The 21,153-nt window shown below is 43.0% G+C and overlaps 1 protein-coding gene across 5 annotated transcripts in view; it reads left to right on the top strand.

The window, feature by feature from the left end:
- The window catches only part of chd6.S (chromodomain helicase DNA binding protein 6 S homeolog), a 77,812-nt gene that overhangs the window by 43,219 nt on the left and 13,440 nt on the right, over nt 1-21,153 (top strand). For 3 of the 5 annotated variants that reach the window (XM_018238447.2, XM_018238444.2, XM_041578882.1), the window contains exons 14-32: nt 204-380; nt 494-637; nt 7,850-8,105; nt 10,731-10,941; nt 11,097-11,292; nt 11,521-11,685; nt 11,837-12,016; nt 12,144-12,254; nt 12,870-13,072; nt 13,544-13,743; nt 14,615-14,774; nt 15,016-15,105; nt 15,199-15,302; nt 15,546-15,672; nt 16,744-16,795; nt 16,990-17,062; nt 17,866-18,079; nt 18,223-18,431; nt 19,625-21,106. In XM_018238447.2, the coding sequence (XP_018093936.1) occupies nt 204-380; nt 494-637; nt 7,850-8,105; nt 10,731-10,941; nt 11,097-11,292; nt 11,521-11,685; nt 11,837-12,016; nt 12,144-12,254; nt 12,870-13,072; nt 13,544-13,743; nt 14,615-14,774; nt 15,016-15,105; nt 15,199-15,302; nt 15,546-15,672; nt 16,744-16,795; nt 16,990-17,062; nt 17,866-18,079; nt 18,223-18,431; nt 19,625-21,106 (4,354 nt within the window). The remainder of the gene's footprint in view (nt 1-203; nt 381-493; nt 638-7,849; nt 8,106-10,730; nt 10,942-11,096; nt 11,293-11,520; nt 11,686-11,836; nt 12,017-12,143; nt 12,255-12,869; nt 13,073-13,543; nt 13,744-14,614; nt 14,775-15,015; nt 15,106-15,198; nt 15,303-15,545; nt 15,673-16,743; nt 16,796-16,989; nt 17,063-17,865; nt 18,080-18,222; nt 18,432-19,624; nt 21,107-21,153) is intronic. The other 2 variants (XM_018238448.2, XM_018238446.2) reach the window with 1 other exon arrangement.

The raw sequence follows: 21,153 nt of genomic DNA, 5'->3' as shown, positions 1-21,153 counted from the left end.
ATCTACTTTTAGGACTTTTTTGAAAATCAGATTATGTTTTAACTCACATTCATATAAAAATATAGACAATGTTGAAGGGTTCACAAACGACTACCCCTTATCTGGATATCAGCAGGTCTCAAGCATTGTGGATAATAGAGCCTATACATGTTTTAATTTTTTTAATGGAAGTAGAGTACTGAAAAAGATCTTTTACCTTATAGGGAACACCCATTCCAGGAATCTACAAGTTCCATGTTGTGATCACCACATTTGAGATGATTCTGGCAGACTGCCCAGAGCTAAAGAAGATTCGGTGGAGCTGTGTGATCATAGATGAAGCACATCGTTTGAAGAATAGAAATTGTAAGCTTCTGGAGGGATTAAAACTGATGGCTCTGGTAAGAATCTATTGAAGTCTGTATATTTTGAGAATTAATATTTGTGTGTTTCCACTGTAGGAGGAAAGCAATTGTCACTGGTAATATTCTGTATTTATTGTATTAATCCCCAGGAGCACAAGGTCCTCCTCACTGGCACTCCCCTTCAGAATTCTGTAGAGGAATTGTATAGCCTGCTAAATTTCTTGGAGCCGGTGCAGTTCCCATCAGAAAGCACCTTTCTGGAAGAATTTGGAGATCTCAAAACAGAGGAACAGGTAAGGAAATTTTGGTTATTTTGACTATTTATATTACATTTATTTATGAGAGGCAACAAATCCTGCAGCACTGTTCATAAGGGTACATAATTGAAAAATTAAAACATTGGGTAGTGAGGGCCCTGCCCACAAGGGCTTAAAATATGTATCCATAGACTTCACTGGAGCAGATTGCCTTAGAAGTCAACAGATTTTCAGGATGGCTCTTTGAGCAATCTCTGGATATACTTTGAAGCACATATGCTATAAAATCCAACATTCTTGAATTTGTACCTGGGCAGTAATCCATGGCAACCAATCCGATGTTTGTTTTCTTTGTTCTACCTGCAGCTGGCTGAGAAAATATAACCACTTTTACAGTAGGCACAACTTGTAAAAAAAATCATATCCCTTCAGCAGCTCTTTCCCAGTTTTAACAATTCCAGCTTGGCAATGAATTACATCATCCATCCTGTGCTACCTATTCAAGATAGGGCCTTATAATTGCCGCACTGAAGCATTTCATATACCCCAGTGGTTTTATTTGCTACAGACATCTTACTTGTCTAACAGGTCTGTTATTACCAGGATGAGATGGCATATACTTACTTGAGTATTGGCATTACAATAGCTGCTCTCAGGTCCAGGCATCTCAGACGTTTTAGTACTGACTAATGCTAAACTATACTCTGTTAATATTTGTGGGCATATTCTGTCAGGATTCTCATCCTGCTTTTAATGTTTCAGAACCTTTTGCCTTTTTTCTTTTGCTGACGAATGCATTTTGGTGTTGCTCTTACTCTATATTAATTTATTCCTCATGTTTTTATTTTTACCATTATGATTGTTGATTTACAACATTTGTTTTACTTTTTTCTAGCTTCTTTTTATGAGGAGCCCAATTGCCCTAAAGTATTTTTCGGATACATTGTTAAAAATTATAAAGAGGTAGCACACCTTTAACTTAATTTTCTCTAAGTCATCTTGGGGGACACAGGGACAGTGGGGTATAGCTGGTACCTCCAGGAGGGCAGGACACAACAGTAGGAAAAACTTAGCCCCTCCTCTACTGGCTATACCCCCAGCAGGCGGAGCTTAGATCAGTTTTTGTTGTGTCCTCAGGAGGATAGGACGAAAAATTTTTTTGCTCTATTTATTATTTTCATTTTTGTCAGTTGCTTGACACCAGGGAATGCCCAGGCCCTCTACACTGAGCAGAGGTTACCCATAGGCATTCTACAACGTGGGACCTGACTCCGGGGTTCTTATGTACAAGACCATCCAGTCTCATAATAGTCTCCCCTCTTTTAGGTGGAAACTGACTGGCCGGAGGACAGAGGAGAAAACACAGGACTTGTAAGTATACTTATGTCCTCCACTCCTCTGCTCTTTTCCCCTCTCTCTCTACATATTAGAAGAGAAGGCTGTCTCCTATGGGCAGGGCTAACTCAGCCGTCACTGATGCAGGGCTGTTAGCCCTTATCTCTCTGCCTGCTTCTCTCCCCTCCCACAGGCGCGCTCCCTGACTGATTCCATTTATTATTGGTACGGTCAGGGGGCAGGGCAGGGCAGCGCTGCACTATTAAGTAATGGGACTTAATGAGGGGCCGGTCACTTTCCCGGTAGCAGCGCCAAGGAGGGAAACGGCCGCTCCTGGTTTGGCGCCGCTCTCTCTATTCTCGCGCGATCTGCGCGCTCTCTGAGATTGCGGCCGCCATTTTGTTTTTTCGCACCGGAGTTACAGTGCGCAGTGTATAGCGCAACAGCAACGCTTCTGTGGGAAGCGGTTTTCTCACACCCATAGCCCTTGGAGCCCCCTCTGTGGGAACGGTCAATTGAGGGAGACACTGTAGCAGCCTGCCTTCGCTGCACAAGTCCCCAGGGAAAGCCTCCTCTGCTGGTTATTCCAACAGCACGGCTGAGCTAAGACATTTATAGATTATATATTATATCTACATATTCTGTCTTATTGTGCTATTACCATGTCTGAGGGATCTGGTGACAGGCCTTTTTCCAGGGGGGCACCTTCTGCCCAGGTCAGATATTTAGCCTGTGCCACGTGCCGCAAACGTTTGCCCCCTGGGCACAAAGAGCCCTTATGCACTAAATGCAAACCTCTTGTGGTTGGTCCTGAACCTCCAGCACCTACTCCTCCCCAAGTAGACCAAGGCGCTCAAGGGGAGCCTACCTCTCCAATTACAAGCTCTCCTCCCCCAGGGCCTTCGCATAAACTGCCTTCCACTCCAGAGTGGGCATCACAATTAGCTTCTGGGATACCTTTGTTGGCACAGTCTCTAGACAAACTGCTTTCCCGTCTTGATAAGCCAAAAGGGAGGGTTTCAAAACGCAGAGCCCCTTCCCCATCTGAAGAAGAGAGCGACTCTCCTCCTAGAGGTTTTTCACCATTCCTACCTGTTTCCGGTGATGAATTTGGGCAATCAGAAGGCGAACTCTCCTCAGACTCTGAAAGGGAGGATGAGGATTCACACAGGAATTCCTCCGAGTCTATAGATGCTTTAATCACCTCTGTGCTTGAGACGCTCCATTTTCAGGACTCAGGGGTATCATCTGACACCACTAAGAGTCTGTTTAAACGTCATAGTAAGATCTCACCTGTTTTTCCTGCTCATGCTCAACTTGATCAGATCATACAACAGGAATGGGACATTCCAGAGAGACGTTTTCAGACAAATCGAAAGTTTCAAAGACTCTATCCATTTCCTAAGGAGCTTATAGAAAGGTGGTCAATGCCACCTTCAGTGGATCCTCCGGTGTCCCGGCTATCCAAGAACACAGCTCTTCCCGTTCCGGATGCCTCATCTTTCAGGGATTCGATGGATAAGAAACTGGAAAGTCTTCTTCGCTCTGTGTTCTCAGCTTCAGGCACCTCGATACGACCTGTCCTCGCCATGGCATGGGTCAGCAGAGCAGTCCAGTCCTGGTCAGACTCCCTTCTCACTGCCATTGATTCCGGGACACCTCGCCATGAGCTTTCTCAATATGCTTCCAAAATTAAGGAAGCGAATGACTACTTATGTGAGGCTTCACTCGATGCACTACAGGTCATCAGCAGAGCATCGGCACTTTCTGTAGCAGCTCGCAGATCGCTTTGGATGAAGCTTTGGTCAGCAGACCTTTCCTCAAAGAAGTCTCTAACCTCCATTCCATTTAAGGGCAAGCTTCTGTTCGGTCCTGACCTGGACAAGATTATCAGCCAAGCAACAGGGGGCAAGAGCACCCTACTTCCACAACCTAAGGCTCGTCCCTCGTTCCGCAGGGGAAGAATTTTTCGTGGCTCCCAGGCCAAACACACGAGATCTTCTCCACCTCGACAGTCTTTCACAAACAGAGGTCGTTTCAGTAGTTTCAGATCCTCCTGGCAAAACAAGAAACACATCCCCAAGGCTGGGGACAAGACTGCCTCAGCATGACTACAGCTGCACTTCGGCAGTCACAGGTCCGATAGGGGGCAGGCTCAGCAAATTTTCCAAGGTATGGACAGCTCTCATTCAAGATTCCTGGATTCACGAGGTGGTAACCCAGGGCTACCATCTAGAATTTGCTTCAAGCCCCCCCAATCGTTTCTTCATGTCCAGACTGCCACAAAACTCAGACAAGAAGACAGCTTTCCTGGGCGCAATATCAACACTTTCAAAGGCGCAGGTGATCATTCCCGTACCAGTCACAGAACTCTTCAAGGGCTATTACTCAAACCTATTTGTAGTGCCCAAGAAGGACGGATCAGTAAGACCCATTTTGGATCTCAAGGAATTAAACAAATTTCTTCGTCATCGAAGATTCAAGATGGAGTCTCTCAGATCTGTAATTGCTGCCATGTCCCCCGGGCAATTTCTGATTTCCCTAGACATAAAGGATGCCTACCTTCATGTTCCCATTTTCCCTCCGCATCAGAGATATTTGCGATTTGCTTTCCAAAATTGCCACTACCAATTCACAAGTCTTCCCTTCGGGTTAATGTCCGCTCCGAGGGTCTTCACGAAGATCATGGCAGCAGCAACTGCAGTGATTCGCAATACCGGAGTCTCCATCACACCCTATCTGGACGACCTGCTAATCAAAGCACCCTCCTTCTCGGAAGCTCAGAGATCCCTCCAGATATCCATGGACAAGCTCCAGGAACTGGGCTGGGTCTTAAATCTAGAGAAGTCTTCCCTTGTACCCAGCCAATCCATGGTCTTCCTGGGCATGCAATTCAATACACAAACACAGAGGATTTACCTACCTCAAGAGAAGGTCAGTCATCTCCAAGCCTTAGTGAAGTTGCTTCTTCAGAGGCCCCACCACTCAGTCAAGTTCTGCATGAGGGTGTTAGGGGTCATGGTATCCACCATAGAAGCAGTTCCATTCGCCCAATTCCATCTGCGGGAACTCCAGTGGAATATTCTGAGGTCTTGGAAGAGGAAGTCCCTTTTTCAAGAGATTCAACTATCCGGCAAGACAAGAGCATCTCTCCTCTGGTGGTTAGACAGCACTCATCTTTCATTGGGAAAACCCATGGGAGAGCCGACATGGCGCATACTCACGACGGACGCGAGCCTCTTCGGATGGGGGGCAGTTCTAGAGGGCCACTCTGCTCAGGGTCAATGGAACTCACTGGAAGCGAGACTACAGATCAACCTACTCGAGATTCGTGCAATCCGGTTAGCCCTAATCCATTGGCAACAGATTCTACAGGGGCAGGCCATAAAGATACAGTCCGACAACGCCACCGCAGTCGCCTATATCAACCACCAGGGGGGCACAAGAAGCAGAGGGGCACTAGACGAGGTCAATCTAATTTTCAAATGGGCCGAATCTCACCAGACCCATCTGTCAGCCGTTTACATCCCAGGCCTGCTAAATTGGGAAGCGGACTATCTAAGCAGACAATCCCTAGACCCAGGAGAGTGGTCATTGAAGGACGAGATCTTTCAGGAGATAACACATATGTGGGGAACTCCAGAAGTGGATCTAATGGCGTCCAGGCACAACCGAAGGGTACCAGCGTTCATGGCTCGTTACAGAGATCCACTGGCGATAACAGCAGACGCTCTAACAGCCAAGTGGCAATTCCAGCTGGCCTATGCATTTCCACCTCTACCTCTAGTACCCAGGACTCTCAGGAAGCTTCAGCGAGAGCAGACCACTCTCATCCTCATAGCTCCAAGATGGCCGAGACGCTCCTGGTACACAGACCTTCTCAACATGTCCGTGGCAGAGCCTTGGACCCTACCTCAAGTTCCCGATCTTCTAACTCAAGGACCGATTTGCCACCCAAATCCAACAAATCTAAGTTTGACGGCATGGCTCTTGAAATCGAAATCCTAACCCAGAAGGGTTTTTCCAAGTCAGTGGCTAATACCATGTGCGCAGCCAGAAAGCCTGTCTCGGCAAGGACTTACCATAGAGTCTGGTCTACCTACCACCAATGGTGTGTAAGTCATAAGAAGCAGTTTAAACGATTCTCTGTTCCGAACATTCTTGAGTTCCTACAAGAGGGCCTCTCCATTGGTCTATCCCTTGGTTCTCTTAAGTCACAAGTCTCTGCCTTATCTGTTCTATTTCAGAAACGGATTGCTCTCCTACCTGACGTCAAGACTTTTATGCAGGGAGTATCACACTTGGCTCCTCCAGTTCGAGCACCAGCTCCTTTATGGGATCTCACCCTAGTTCTACGAGCTCTCCAGGACCCTCCTTTCGAGCCATTAGGATCAGTACCGCTTCTCTGGCTTACCTGGAAAACTACCTTTCTTCTAGCCATTGCCTCTGCAAGACGTGTCTCTGAGCTCAGCGCACTGTCATGCAAACCACCCTTCCTCGTTTTTCACCATGATAGGGCAGTTCTACGCACCATTCCATCTTTTTTGCCTAAAGTTGTATCTGATTTTCACCTAAACCAGGAGATTACTATACCGACCTTTTGTCCCTCGCCTTCCAATCCTAAGGAGAGGGCCTCTACATACCCTGGATCCAGTCAGAGCCCTAAAGTTTTACCTGCACAGAGTACAAGACTTTCGCAAGGTGGACTCTTTACTGGTCATTCCTTCAGGCCCCCACCAAGGAGGCGCGGCCACAAAATCATCCATCTCACGCTGGATCAAGCAATCGATTCAACGAGCCTACGTGGCACGTGGAAGAACGCCACCATCTAGACTCACGGCCCATTCTACTAGGGGAATGAGTACGTCCTGGGCGTTCAGGAACCAAGCATCAGCAGAACAGCTGTGCAAGGCAGCTACGTGGACCTCTGTCCACTCCTTTTTCAAAGTTTTATCATTTCGACACCTTTGCGGCTTCTGACACTCGCTTTGGCAGAAGGGTGCTTCAAGCCGCGGTGGTTACTTCTACCTAGGCCTCATTCTCCCTCCCGGAGATTTAAGGGGACAGCTTTGGTACGTCCCCACTGTCCCTGTGTCCCCCAAGATGACTTAGAGAAAAGGAGATTTTGTGTACTCACCGTTAAATCTTTTTCTCTTGGTCACTTGGGGGACACAGGGCTTCCCTCCCTGGATTGAGGCCCTCATTTTTTCCGTTAGACATGTTTGATATTAGGTTTTACGGTTAATAAAAAATTTTTTCCTGTTGACTTTGGAACAAACTGATCTAAGCTCCGCCTGCTGGGGGTATAGCCAGTAGAGGAGGGGCTAAGTTTTTCCTACTGTTGTGTCCTGCCCTCCTGGAGGTACCAGCTATACCCCACTGTCCCTGTGTCCCCCAAGTGACCAAGAGAAAAAGATTAAACGGTGAGTACACAAAATCTCCTTTTTAGTATATTGCAAAATTACAGTTCCTTTTGTGAGCATAGTCTGCCAAAAATAAAAAACATTTATAAGCATTTATAGCTGAAAAATCATGTTCTGGTTACTGTAGCTAACAGAATGGCTGTATATCTCAGAAACTGCTCTGAAACACAAACATAGGGCATGATACTGTATATTGCTTGTAGTAAAATACATATGCATATATAAAGGCACAAGGCTGCAGGCTGAGTTATACAGGGAAATCTGAGTATCACTCATTTATTATGAGGGACAGTGTACCCTCTACTCTTAATTATAAGGATATTAGAAGTCTATGAGGAGTTCTGTGACTATATAAAGGCACAAGGCTGCAGGCTGAGTTATACAGGGAACTCTGAGTATCACTCATGTATTATAAGGGATAATGTACCTCCTACTGTAAATTACAAGGATATTAGAAGCCACTGAGGAGTTTTGTGCTTTGACAATACAGGTGAAGAAGCTGCAGTCTATCCTTAAACCAATGATGCTTCGGAGGCTAAAAGATGATGTAGAAAAAGACTTAGCTCCCAAGCAGGAGACTATCATTGAGGTGGAACTGACCAACATCCAGAAGAAGTATTACCGGGCCATCCTTGAGAAAAACTTCACATTCCTGACCAAAGGGGCCAACCAGCACAACATGCCCAACCTTATCAACACCATGATGGAGCTGCGTAAATGCTGCAACCATCCATATCTAATAAATGGTGAGTAAGCCTTTATACTCATTATTAAAGCCCTTCACTGTTGCCATTGCACATGGTTCTGTCTGATCAGCAATATGATTTTGTAAATTCTAAATTCAGTTAGTTTGGACTTTTTCAACAGTGTTTATTATTTTATTTCCAACTTAAGGGGAAAGGTTGACAGAAGAGAAGGGGGGATAGGGGGGTGGCAGGTACACAATATAAGTACAGTCATTTATTACAATAGTCATAAGAGCAATGACTGTTACAAACCAGGACCTTGCTAGAGTTTGGGGTGTGCAAGCATAAATGTAATTGATCCTGTAGATAAGCAAATGGCACTTTTTACGGCCTGTTAGGAGTTTGCCTACGTCCAACCTTCCCAGATTTTGTCATACTTGTCAGTACACACTCTGGCCAGGTAAGTCTGCTGTATTTTGTTGACGAAGTCTAACCAGAATTGAAAAGATGGTTGTATTGGGTTCAACCATTTCATGAGGAGAGCCTTCCTGGCCTAGAAAAGTAGGGATCGGCTACTCTCTCTGTGATTAGTGGGACAAGCTTGTCCCTGATACCTAGGAGGAATACTTGTAGAGACTTTTTTGGGAAATGTGTTTTTTCTTCCACATGGGTCTTTACTGTATCCTTGAACTTTTTGACCTTCGGCAGTCCCACATCATGTGGAGGTAGTTGGCCTCTTGCTTGCAGCATTTAGGGCAGTATGCTTTAGTGGTGTCACCCATTCTGCTAATTCATAGTGGTGTAATATTGAGACAGTGTAGCATCTTAAATTGAATGAGCCTATCCCTGGTGGTAATAAGGGATTGATAAGCTTTTGAGGTGCATTCCTCCCACTCCTCGCCGGTTAGGGTTGAGCTATTCACCTGCCAGGTCATGTATGCTTTGGGAAATAGTGATGGGAGCATGAAAAGCAAGTTCCCATATAGTTTGGTGACCATCTTTTTGGGAACCGGTGATTTAAGGGTCTCAGTAAAGGGGGTGAAACTAGGCTTACAGGGGAGCTGTAAATTGTGACAGGAAAGCGTACCTGAATTGCAGATATACCAACTGGTTTATTCGCACCCCAGGATTCACCTGTAAAATTTGTTATCTTGTGAGCAGCTGACCATGTGGTGCTGCATTCCCTAGTAGTAAATGTGAATGATGCATGACTGGTCCTCCTTTTCTTGCAAAACCATTGCATTGAGTGTATATCTAGCATTCCTGCCATAAAACAAGACAATGGTGCTTTTTTTAAAGAAGGCAAAAATCCAGGAAATGTATTTCCACACCAGGGATAGAAAGTTACCCTCCAAAATGTTACACTACAACATGACACATTATTTTAAGGTGCAAGTCAAGATATTTTGTTCTGATGACAAATGTGCTGGTGCATGCCTGTGATTTGTGGAACAGGTTAGAGCAACCAGAACAGAGATACTGGCATTCAAGGCATTTGCTTGCAGGGAAACCCTTGCTTTTATTATTATGCGGAAGTGCAACGTTTCAGGGCCACGCTCCTTTATCAAGCATATGGAACCAGTGATACAAAAAGTATATATAGAGTAATCAATCAAGAAAATTTACATACATAATGGAAAACACACAACAACTCAAATAACAGTGATTATGGCAATACAATCAACCAAGCCCCACAGAGGAAATAATGTAGAAAATAATTGTGATGAAATATAGTACATGGGAAAAACAAACATGTTCAAATGAAAATGAACATAATTGGAAAAAGGTCCATAAAAAAGGTGCCTTTTGTAGCACCCCCTTGCTTTCGCTGTGGATTTTAGGCTATGTGTGACAGGCTAAACTGCTTGAACCTGTGTCTTAGACTCCCAGTGTATCCGTGTAACTCCCGGTACCTGGTGTAAGCTGCTGCAGCAGAAAATCAATCCAACACCGTTGCTGTGCAATCAACTTAACTGATTTATTGGGAAAAGGAAAATAGCAGAGGAATCAATCGTGCCATAGACTCTAGACTTAAACAGACAAGTTCTGATGCAAAATGTCGATACATGAACAGGATTGAAAGTTAACACACCACTCTCGGAGGATCTTCCTCTGGATCTCACCCTCTCTCACTAGGAGATAAATCCATCTTAGTGGGCAGTCCTAGCGGTCAGGATTTTCCCTTGGGGTCTTGTATCTTGGCTTTGATTTGGTCCTCACCTCACCCTTTCTGGGGTCTTGGATCTTGGCACCCTATCTAGTCCTCAACTCACCCTTAGAACAAGTCCCTATGCTAGTGGCCCAAATGCCACAGGGTTCTAACCCCACTATTCCTCCTCGTTGGAGCGATGGCTGCTCACTACACAACCTAACTCACCTTTCGCTCCTGGAGCGACTATAACACAGTTAAATCCTCACACTGGCTGTACCTAATCTGATGCGGGACCAGATAACTGGTCCTATAGTACCTCCCTGGGAGGCGCCCAGGGGAGAAAAGGCCCAGAACTCTTATTCTCTTTCCTATTTATAAACTCCCTCATTGCCCTCTAGTGGTGGCTTACTTTAACTGGCCCAACCAAACCATGGGGTCTCTACACTTCCTTAAGATTTTACATTGTTTTATGAGAGACAAAGTTATTGATTGCTTCTTTTACAGAAGAGTAAAGCTAGTATTTGCCCATGCAGGTGCAGAGGAGAAGATTCTGGAGGATTTCCGCAAGCGGCACAGCCCAGACGCACTTGATTTCCAACTCCAGGCCATGATCCAAGCTGCTGGAAAACTGGTGCTCATAGATAAACTTCTTCCCAAACTCATCGCTGGTGGGCATAAAGTTCTAATTTTCTCCCAAATGGTGCGCTGCCTTGACATCCTGGAAGACTATCTTATTCAGAGGAGGTGAGTTAAGTTCATCATCTGTACCTTAGGGAAACATTATGCTATATAGCCAATGCACCACAAATTAAAGCTAATTCTTTTTGAGGAATGTGACGCTGCAGTTATACCAGGGGTTTTGGTATTCATCAGCCCAATTAATTGAGTTATGTTTGCAGATATACATATGAGCGAATTGATGGCAGAGTCCGGGGTAATCTCCGCCAGGCAGCTATCGATCGATTCTGCAAGCCAGATTCAGACCGCTTTGTGTTCCTGCTGTGCACAAGAGCTGGAGGTTTGGGAATTAACTTGACTGCTGCTGACACCTGCATTATCTTTGACTCTGACTGGAACCCACAGAACGACCTGCAGGTAAGTTGTTTTTTATTAGTATCACAGAGCCATGTTACTGCAAATAGGATTTTTATGTGTTGTTACTTTTTGTGTATCAGTATATAAGCTTTATTGGTATGATAATAACCATGTAGCTTGTATATTATAACGTGGCAGTTTTGGAACGTGTATCATGAAATTATATAGTGCTGAGCTCTTCATGTGAAAAAGAAGTGAGGGAGATGCATTTTCTCTGCATTATTTTAGGCACAAGCTCGCTGCCATCGCATTGGCCAGAGCAAAGCTGTGAAAGTGTATCGTCTCATAACCAGAAATTCATATGAGCGGGAGATGTTCGACAAAGCAAGCTTAAAGCTGGGCCTGGACAAAGCTGTACTGCAGGACATCAACAGGAAGGGCAACACTAATGGGGTAAGTTTGAATGAATGCTTTGGTGTTAGGCAGGTGATTTAAACTTTTACTAGCTAAGGAACTACTGTTTCAAATTGTCTGAATTAACTTTCTCACAGAGCCTACAAATCCGTTGATTAACTTTGTGTTATAATATTTTAAACTTGCTTAGGTGCAGCCCCTCTCAAAAATTGAGGTGGAAGACCTTCTGAGAAAAGGTGCCTATGGGGCTCTGATGGATGAAGAGGATGAAGGTTCTAAATTCTGCGAGGAAGACATAGATCAGATCCTACAGCGCAGAACACAGACCATCACTATTCAGTCTGAAGGGAAGGGCTCTACATTTGCCAAGGTCTTTGAAAAGTTTATAAGACACAGCTGAAATAAGCCATAGCTCATAGTTTTATAATACTGTGCGACACATTGCATCTGGTGTTCACAAAGCAGCAGTTGGTTAAATCTGTCTCTTCCTTACCCAGGCCAGCTTTGTGTCTTCAGGCAACAGAACAGACATCTCTTTGGATGACCCCAACTTCTGGCAAAAATGGGCAAAAATTGCAGAGCTGGACACAGATGCTAGGAATGAGAAGGTGTGAGCAACCCTTGGTCCTTTTCTGTTATTTACTGAAATTTGTACTCGTACAAAGAAATCCATTTGTTTGACCATGTCACAGATAGGTACATCTTTGTCCAATTGTCACAGATTGTGAATGTTACTTAGAAACCCCACAACCCGGTTTGGTCTTTGGCTACTGGAATTTTTCACCCAGGGCAGTAGGATAACCTTTGGACCCCTCCTCCTCCCCCCCCCCCCCCCCCCCACAGCAAAAATAAAAAGTTTTCCCCCCCCCCCACCAAATGTGGTGAGTGATCCCCGAAGCCACGTGGTCTGCTTCCACTATAGTCACCACTGGCCCAGCACATTTGATAATTGTGTGAGCCCTGATCAGATATACTTTGTGTTACAGCATCATGGTGGACCCATACACAGGCACAAAAGGCTGTCAAAAGTATCATGTAATCAATGCCTTTAAGCCAAATTCTTACTGCCAAATCCAAACCCTTAAATTCATGTGACTTAATAGCTAAGCATAACACATTTTTTTGATGAGGGAATTTTATTTATTTAATCCGTTAACTAGGGTTGCCATAATCCAAAATTATCTCTATTTTGTATGAAAATCTATTCCCTTCTCTATGTAAAGGAAAGCCTTGTGATTGATCGACCCCGTGTCAGGAAGCAAACCAAGCACTACAACTCCTTTGAGGATGATGAACTGATGGAATTTTCAGAACTGGAAAGTGATACAGAGGAGAGACCAACAAGATCCCGGAGGCTGAATGACAAAACAAGGCGCTACCTCCGGGCTGAGTGCTTCAGAGTGGAGAAAAATCTCCTAATTTTTGGGTCAGTGGCAGTCGAGGTTTAAATACGGAGTATATATTCTCCAGTTTTGTCAGCCATTATTGCATTCTACCCCCTCAACTTTCACCTTATTGTGCTTTTATTAGAATGTCCCTATTTTTGTCTCGCCTCTGCTCTCTCCTTTTTGATTTTACTTGTATTATGTTTTTGGCTGCTTTTTCATTTTATGTTGCCTCGGAATGCTTTTTTCACATGTGCTGGTGTTCCACTTCTGGTATTGCTTGTGCCTTTCTCTTGTGTCCCTGCCAGAGATTAGTATTTGTTTGGGAAGCACAAGGCATTTTCTTTGTTATGATTGGCTGTACATAAGTCTGGCCAGGAAATGTTTTACATTAGGCCCTACCCTGATCTTGCAGGTGTTTTGTACATGTTTAGTTCAAGCATGGCAGACATGTGACTTCAGGGAGGCTCTGTGCTATAGACATTTTCTGCATTTCTGTTCTATTTCTATAGCTGGGGACGCTGGAAAGATATCCTGAACCTCGGCCGCTTCAAATGGCACTTAAACGAGAAAGACATGGAGATGATCTGCAGGGCACTCTTGGTCTACTGTGTGAAACATTACAAAGGAGATGAGAAAATCAAAAGCTTCATATGGGATCTAATCACCCCCATGAAGGATGGGTATAACCAAGCACTTCAGAATCATTCAGGTAACCATGCTGGCATATTTCTGTTTAACACCTTACAGGTATGGGATCTGTATCAGGAAACCCATTATATACAAAATTCTAAATTACGGGGAGGTCATTTCCCATAGCCCCCAATCTTTAAAAATGATTTCCCTTTTCTCTGTAATAAAAAAAAAACAGTACATTGTACTTGATCCTACCTATGATATAATTAATCCTAATTAGAGGTAAAAGTCCTAATGTTTTTAATTAACATTTAAATTATTAGCAGACTTAAGGTATGGAGATCCCTTATCTGGAAAACCCCAGGTCCCAAACATTCTGGATAACATACCTGTACCATATCTCCTAGTGGTTCCAATTTAGATGGGATAGTCTGGAATTGTGGGACAGAGAAGGGATCGGACTTGTTAAAAAAGTGCAAAGCAATATATAGCTTAGGCCAGACTAAATATAAATAAGGCATTAATGTTGCACTACATGTCTTTATTTAAACAGGGTTTGGAGAATGTGCACAGTATTGGAACCAATGTGTAAAAATGTGAAATTAATTGCAACTTCACTTTTAAAATAGTAGTTGTGAATCACTCCCATTAGATATCCAATACCTGTGACTGTTGCCACTATATCGCCAATTCTGGCTTTGGCTTGGTTAAATGTGTATTTCAGCAGAACCCCTGGATATCACATGCACTAGAAGTGCAAACTATGGAATAACCAGGAATAGATTTCCACAAAGCTCAATACTAGCCAGTGGTAAGAGCACAACTTTGTGTGATTCATGTTTTTATATTCGTTTATATAGATAATGGGGCTCTACTTCTGGCAGGGACACCTAAAGGCTTGAGGGACTATAGTTTTGTTCTTCTTGGTAACTTGTGGTTTTTAATAGGTTTATCTGCACCTGTTCCCCGTGGAAGGAAAGGAAAGAAGTTGAAGAACCAAATGCTGTTGCCTGAGATAAAGAATGCAGACTGGCTAGCCAGCTGTAACCCAGAGATTGTTCTGCATGACGACAGCTACAAGAAGCATCTCAAGCAGCACTGCAACAAGTATGTTTTCTATTACTTTGGAGATGGCATGTCATTCAGAGATGAGACAGAAGAAAAAGTGATGAGAACAAAAACATTTGGCAGCTAGAGATCAGAGGAGAAGAATATTGCTTGACCCCAGTAGAGGGTCAAGATGGGCGGAAGGCTATAAAGGGGTAGTGGGGAAGGGCTTCTGACAGAATGTGGGCTATTATAAATGTAGAGTTTGGGAATCTGTAAACAACAATTCACTCATTTCTAGAGTTCTCCTGAGAGTGCGTATGTTGTATTACCTCAAGGCTGAGGTATTGGGAGATGCTGCAAGCAAAATTTTGGAAGGAGAAAATGCCAGGTAAGAAAATCATGGGCCAGATACAAGATTTGAGCTGGGGAAACCATTTCATAAGTGATCAGTATGATCCTAATTATCTGCTTCTTGTCACAGAGACCTGGAAGTACTGTTACCAGATATAGATTATGTGGAGATACCTGTGGACTGGTGGGATGCAGATGCTGATAAATCTCTCCTGCTTGGTGTTTACAAACATGGTATATATCTCTTGGCAATAAATCAGGCAGAAGGTAGAATTTGTATAATAATGCTTCTGTTATTAACGTAGGATATGGTTGTTTGTTTATCCCTATTTCAGCAGCTGTTACAAAGAAAGTATTCTCTTGTAGAATCCACCAGCAAACTAGTATTAGGAATAAGTACGGATTTTTATCACATATGATCCAAAATGACTTCTATATACCAAGTTTTTTTTAGTAGTCTCTCCTCTACTGTTCTAGGATATGAGAGGTACTTTGCCATGCGGGCAGATCCTGCACTTTGTTTCCTGGAGAAGGTAGGAATGCCAGACGAGACCTCGCTCACTGTAGATGGAGTAAATGATGTGACTCCAGAAAGTGGAGATCGGTGAGCAAGGTTTATTTGATAAACGTATGCTTTGTATATTACAGTTGATTGTTCAGCATAAGCGGTAGGGACCTATTTTGTAGCTGTGGAAATAGCTACTAGATATAAAATAGAAGAGGTTATATACACTGTTAGCAACACTGAAACAATCCCATTCCAGAACTCTTCAAAGGATTTGCTGACAATTTTTTTCACCCATTGGAGTCTATAGGCATAATATTTGCGGTGAGACTCTGGCCCCTGGATTACTGAGGTGCCAGACTGAAACACCAGAGACAGGAACATTAAAGGAAAAGGAAAGCTACAGAGGCAGTTTATCTTCAATAGATTAACTACAACAGTGCAAGATAGAATGCAATATTTATTCTGTAGAATGCTTTACCATACCTGAGTAAACCGCTCTAGAAATTCTTTTTGTTTGTTATTTAGGATAGCAGCTGCCATATTAGATTGGTGTAACATCACTTCCTGCCTGAGTCTCTCCCTGCTCACTCATAGCTCTGCGCTCAGATTACAGCAGGGAGGGGGGAGGGAGAAAGGAACAAACTGAGCATGCTCAAGCCCATGCCCTGGAGGTTTAAACTGAGAAAATAAAGTCTGATACAGAAGCCCATGTATAGAAAATAGAAGGACAGAAATGCATTGTTTCTTTTGACAGAGGACTCAGAGCAGCATTACTTTGAGGGTTTACTGGTGTATTTATAGAGACCATTCTGATAAAGCTTACTTACTTTTAACCTTTCCTTCTCCTTTAAATGTCCATTTTGGAAAAAATGGTACTAAAATAAAATATGCAAAGCATTTAAGAAAGTCTTTTATTTCTGGCGAGCAATCTGAAACAACTGAACTGAAAAAAGTGTCTGGAATCCGAAAAGCCCCTTTAAAGGCCAAGGAAGCTGATGTGGATTCTTTTAGATTAATGTTTTGAAATGTCTCCTAAAATTGGGCATTGGGATTTAATTTCTAAAGGGGTTGTACTATATGTGGATATGTGTATTTTTATACTCAACTACTCTGTAACTATGTTTTATGGGGAGGCTTCAATTTAAACCTTCAGTCTTTTCTTTACAGGAGTGCATTGAAGGAAGAAACTAAGGAAGAAATAGTGAATACACAACAAGAGGTGAGTGTGTAAAAAAATGAATATATACGTTTCAGGCCATTTGGTGTTTTTGTTCTCCTGCAAGGGTTTCCTGACTTTTTGTTAATTGATCCATGTGGTATTTACTATTGAATGTTTTCAACTGTTATTTTCTGACTGTAACACACCAGAATACATTTTGATCTTGCTTAAGTGTTTTTACCTGTTTTTTTTAGCAGGATACAAATGACAGCACTGGGAAAGAAGAAAAAAGAGATGAGGAGAGCAATATAGCTGAGAATCTGCAAGGTAAAAAGAAGCAATCCCTGAATATGAACGCTGATTTGCAAACTAAAATTTAAACTGAATCAAGAAAGTTTCTTCTATAACTCTCTGTTTATGGTACAGCATCTTAGGCTGAATCCAATGCACATGCATTTGTTGACAACAAATTTGTGTTTATCACCAATACTGATATTTTAAATGGCTGGCAAGTTCTTGTCACCCTAAAGCTGGCCATAGACGAAAAGATCCGATCGTACAAATCAACGTACGATCGGACTTTCCCATCTCCCGACCCGCCACTAATCATTCAGATCAAAGTCTTACCATTCCGATCAAATAAAGTAGTAAAAGAACAGATCAGCCAATGTTTTACCTCTGACAGCAATCATACAATAGTTATGTCTGATAAAGCTAGTGACAGTCTCCCACTGAAAATCGTACGATCGGCAATACATGCAGAGATATTATCGGCAGGCGACAGAAATTTTCCAACCTGTCCAACCTGTCTGATCGACCGATCTCCGCCGGACGAAAAATGTCGGGACTCTCCACACACAGTCCGAAAATAGTACAAATCCATGATTCGTACAATCGGATTGTTGCGTCTATGGCCAGCTTAACCCCCATTTTCCCCATGGCATGTGAATATTTTTCTTGTCAGTAATGCAGGACTTGCACTATTATGTCATTGTATTGAGTTTTTCCTGGTGTAGTCGGGCATTAGCTCCTCATTCCATCAGTGTGGTTATTATTCCCTGTTCGTTGTATTGCTTCACTATTGTAGTCTATTGAGTTCCAGATGCTAATATTTTCCTTGGTGTTTGAAGCCCAGGATAGCCCTGAACCAGACAAACTTTGTTGGCCTGCAGCATCAATTCTTACCGCACGACTTCGCCGGTTGATCACTGTATACCAGCGATGCAACCGTAGGGACCTTGCGAGGCCAGAGGTTTTGGTTCCTACCAACCATAGTTACTGGTTACAGGAGGAGATGGCCAGAAGAGCAGAAATGGACCCCATTATGAAGGAAATGCAGAAAAGGTAGCTATGCACCTCCATTTATTTGAGCAAGCTTTATTAAAGTGTTTTCATAATATTATTTTGCAACATAAAGGTTTATTATTGTCTTTCTCTTTGCACAAATAATTGTTCTAACCTGTTGCATTTGGGTATTAATCTCGTAGATGGACCAGAAGAGAGCAGGCAGACTTCTACAGGACAGTATCCTCCTTTGGTGTAATATATGATCCTGAGAAGAAGTGCTTTGACTGGAGCCAGTTTCGTGCTTTGTCCCGTCTTGATAAGAAGACTGATGAAAGCCTAGAGAAATATTTCCACAGCTTTGTCGCTATGTGCAGGAATGTCTGCCGCCTTCCACTCAGGAAAGACGATGGTGAGAGAAGAGATCTCCAGTAGAGTAGAGCCATAAATATTTTGTTAGCAATGTTCATGAAGTAAAAGTTATAAATGTTTTTGATAATTGGCATAGGGAGACTGAAACCATAGATGGACTGTCTCATCAGTATACATTTAAAAGGGCCTGAGTCTACTTAGCCAGTGGACATTATTGCCTATGCCTTTCCTTCCTTATCCATAGCCAATGAAGGAATTTCAGTTGTGTCCATTCTCACCGTGTGGTATGCACATAAGCAGGAGCACAGTATGAGAGTAAAAAAAATAGAAAAAATGCAAGTGGGCTTGATAAAGAAGAGGGCATAAAGAAATGGAGGTAGAGAGGACAATTGAAGGAAGGGAGAGGATGTAGGATTAAGAAAAAGATTAACAAATAGAAGGTGCAATTTAAAAGAGTAGGAAAACCAATAATGCTTAAAGGGAAAAGTTGAGGTAAAAATGCCGCCCTGTGAAAGCTGTGTTTCTAGTTCAGAAAGTTGTATATGTAGTAGTTTAACACTCACCCAAATATATTAGGGCTCATTTAGGTCCAGTAAGTGCAGTGAGCAACTTGGGTTATCCCCCGCAATGAGCTGCGCCTAAAACCACTTTCATTAAAGGTACATCAAAAGGCACTCTTCGTATAGTAGCGATCTTCTCAGTCCTTCCTGCCTTTGCTCCAATTGGGCGCTGCAGCACATATTAGCGCACCTTGAAACTTTGACCACCTTCTGACCAGGAGGTAGGTCCAGGATTACCTTCATGCCTAGCGTCAATAGGTGCGTTGCACTTGCGTCTAAACAATCAGGTGCAGATGCCAGTCGCACGCTGAAAACTTGAAATTTTACCTGACAGACTGAAAATTTACGGTGCCCGATTTGTGATGGAGCACATGCAGTTACTGCCATTTTGGCAAATTGGGCACAAATGCAGTAAGCAGTGCGTTAAGAGAATTGCTTGTTTGCATCTGCAATGACACCGGAATTCTGGAATTTGAGCGATTGTGGTCAAATTGCACTTTGTTCAATGTGTCTAGGTAAGTGAATGTGCCCTATTGTGTTTGCATTTGGAAAAGTACACCAGTGAATAAGTTCCTGAAAATTCCTTGCTAATGTTCTTTAATTTTCAGCAATAACCTGAACTTGAAGAACTTGAATTGTGATAAACCTTAAGTATATATTTTTGTTGCTACAGGTTCAGCCGATCCCTCTCTTTTCTTGGACCCCATAACGGAAGAACGAGCAGCAAGAACGCTGTATCGTATTGAACTACTGAGGAAGGTCAGAGAACAAGTGCTAAGGCACCCACAACTCCATGAGCGTCTGAAACTCTGCCGACCAAGCCTTTATCTTCCAGTATGGTGGGAGTGCGGCAAACATGATAAAGATCTACTGATTGGCACTGCCAAGCATGGGCTTAGCCGTACAGATTATTATATAATGAATGACACACAGCTGTCCTTTTTAGATGCATATAGGAATTATGCCCAACAAAAAAGTAATGGTGGGGAGAACATGTGTTACCATTTCCAGATGAATTCCAAGGCACATGAGCCACCATCTTGTCATTTGGAACGGACATGTGAATCAGCAAAGCTCAAACCTGATAAAGAAATTAAAATAGAAGCTGAAGAGGCTACTATTACAAATCAAACCTGTAGTCCTCCTGACCTTTCATGTGAAAATTTTATTTCTCAAGTCGGAGATATGATTTCAAACAACCATGATGAGTGCTCTATGTCTGATTCCCTGATGTGCATGATCTGCGATGAGAAGACTTGCAATAGTGCACTGTTAGATACCAACAATAGTGAGCAACGCTCTCTCACCCAGGAGAGTTTCTTGGGGTTGGGCTCTAAGAATGAGCCAACTGATTATTCACTGAGCAAGACCAAAGTGGATGATATATTGCCTGTTGAGGAGTCTGTATCTAGAGACTGTTTCTTGGGAAGTAGTGAAAAGGATGAGCCAATAGAAGGCATAGATAGAATAAATGAACCATTTGGTGATTCAGGGTGCCATCTTGGTTTGGCAGCAGAGGACTGTGAGAAAGCACAGGTGGAAGCCATTGGACAGCAAGTCTTAGACGATGATAACTTTTGTTCATCTCTTAGCCAGACTGCTGAACAATCTTTAGGTCTAGATCTTGAGTTTCTAGATAAAACATTTGATGACCATTCAGCACTAAGTCCCAGTATCAATGAGGACAAAGACTGTGGGATAGCTGGTGAACATTCTGAAAGCACACATATAAATCCATTACCTGTGCAAGAGAAAGAAGAATGGGGGGCCGATCTTCAGGAACTAAAAGAGGATCCTATTGTAAAATGGCAAAATGAGCTAAATGACATGAACAATCCTCCACTGGATGACACCCTAAAAGACCAGGAGGTAGAGGATCTCAGTATAGAAAAGGATAGCTTAACATCAAAGAGTAGTTACTGCGTCCCTTCTTTGGAAGTGAACGATTGTGCAGAGATGAAACAAAAAAACAGCCTTATGCTTTCTGGGCTCTTAAAACAAAATGCTGAAGACTTGAAAGAGAGAATAGCAGGAGAAAATGTTGTGGAAGAATTCAAGGTTCCATTGGAGGGAAACGAAAAAATCAAGCTTGAAGAAGGTGAGGTTAAGAAAGAAGTGAAGAAAGAGAATGTGGAGGAAGAGTGCAACTGCAAAGGTTGGTATAATGTAAAAACACAGAAGACACCGTTCATATAATGCTTG

Source organism: Xenopus laevis, chromosome 9_10S, assembly GCF_017654675.1.
Source record: "Xenopus laevis strain J_2021 chromosome 9_10S, Xenopus_laevis_v10.1, whole genome shotgun sequence".
NCBI classification, from domain to species: domain Eukaryota; kingdom Metazoa; phylum Chordata; class Amphibia; order Anura; family Pipidae; genus Xenopus; species Xenopus laevis.
The sequence above is the reverse complement of the archived record's forward strand: the minus strand, read 5'-3'. Positions and strand labels throughout refer to the sequence as shown.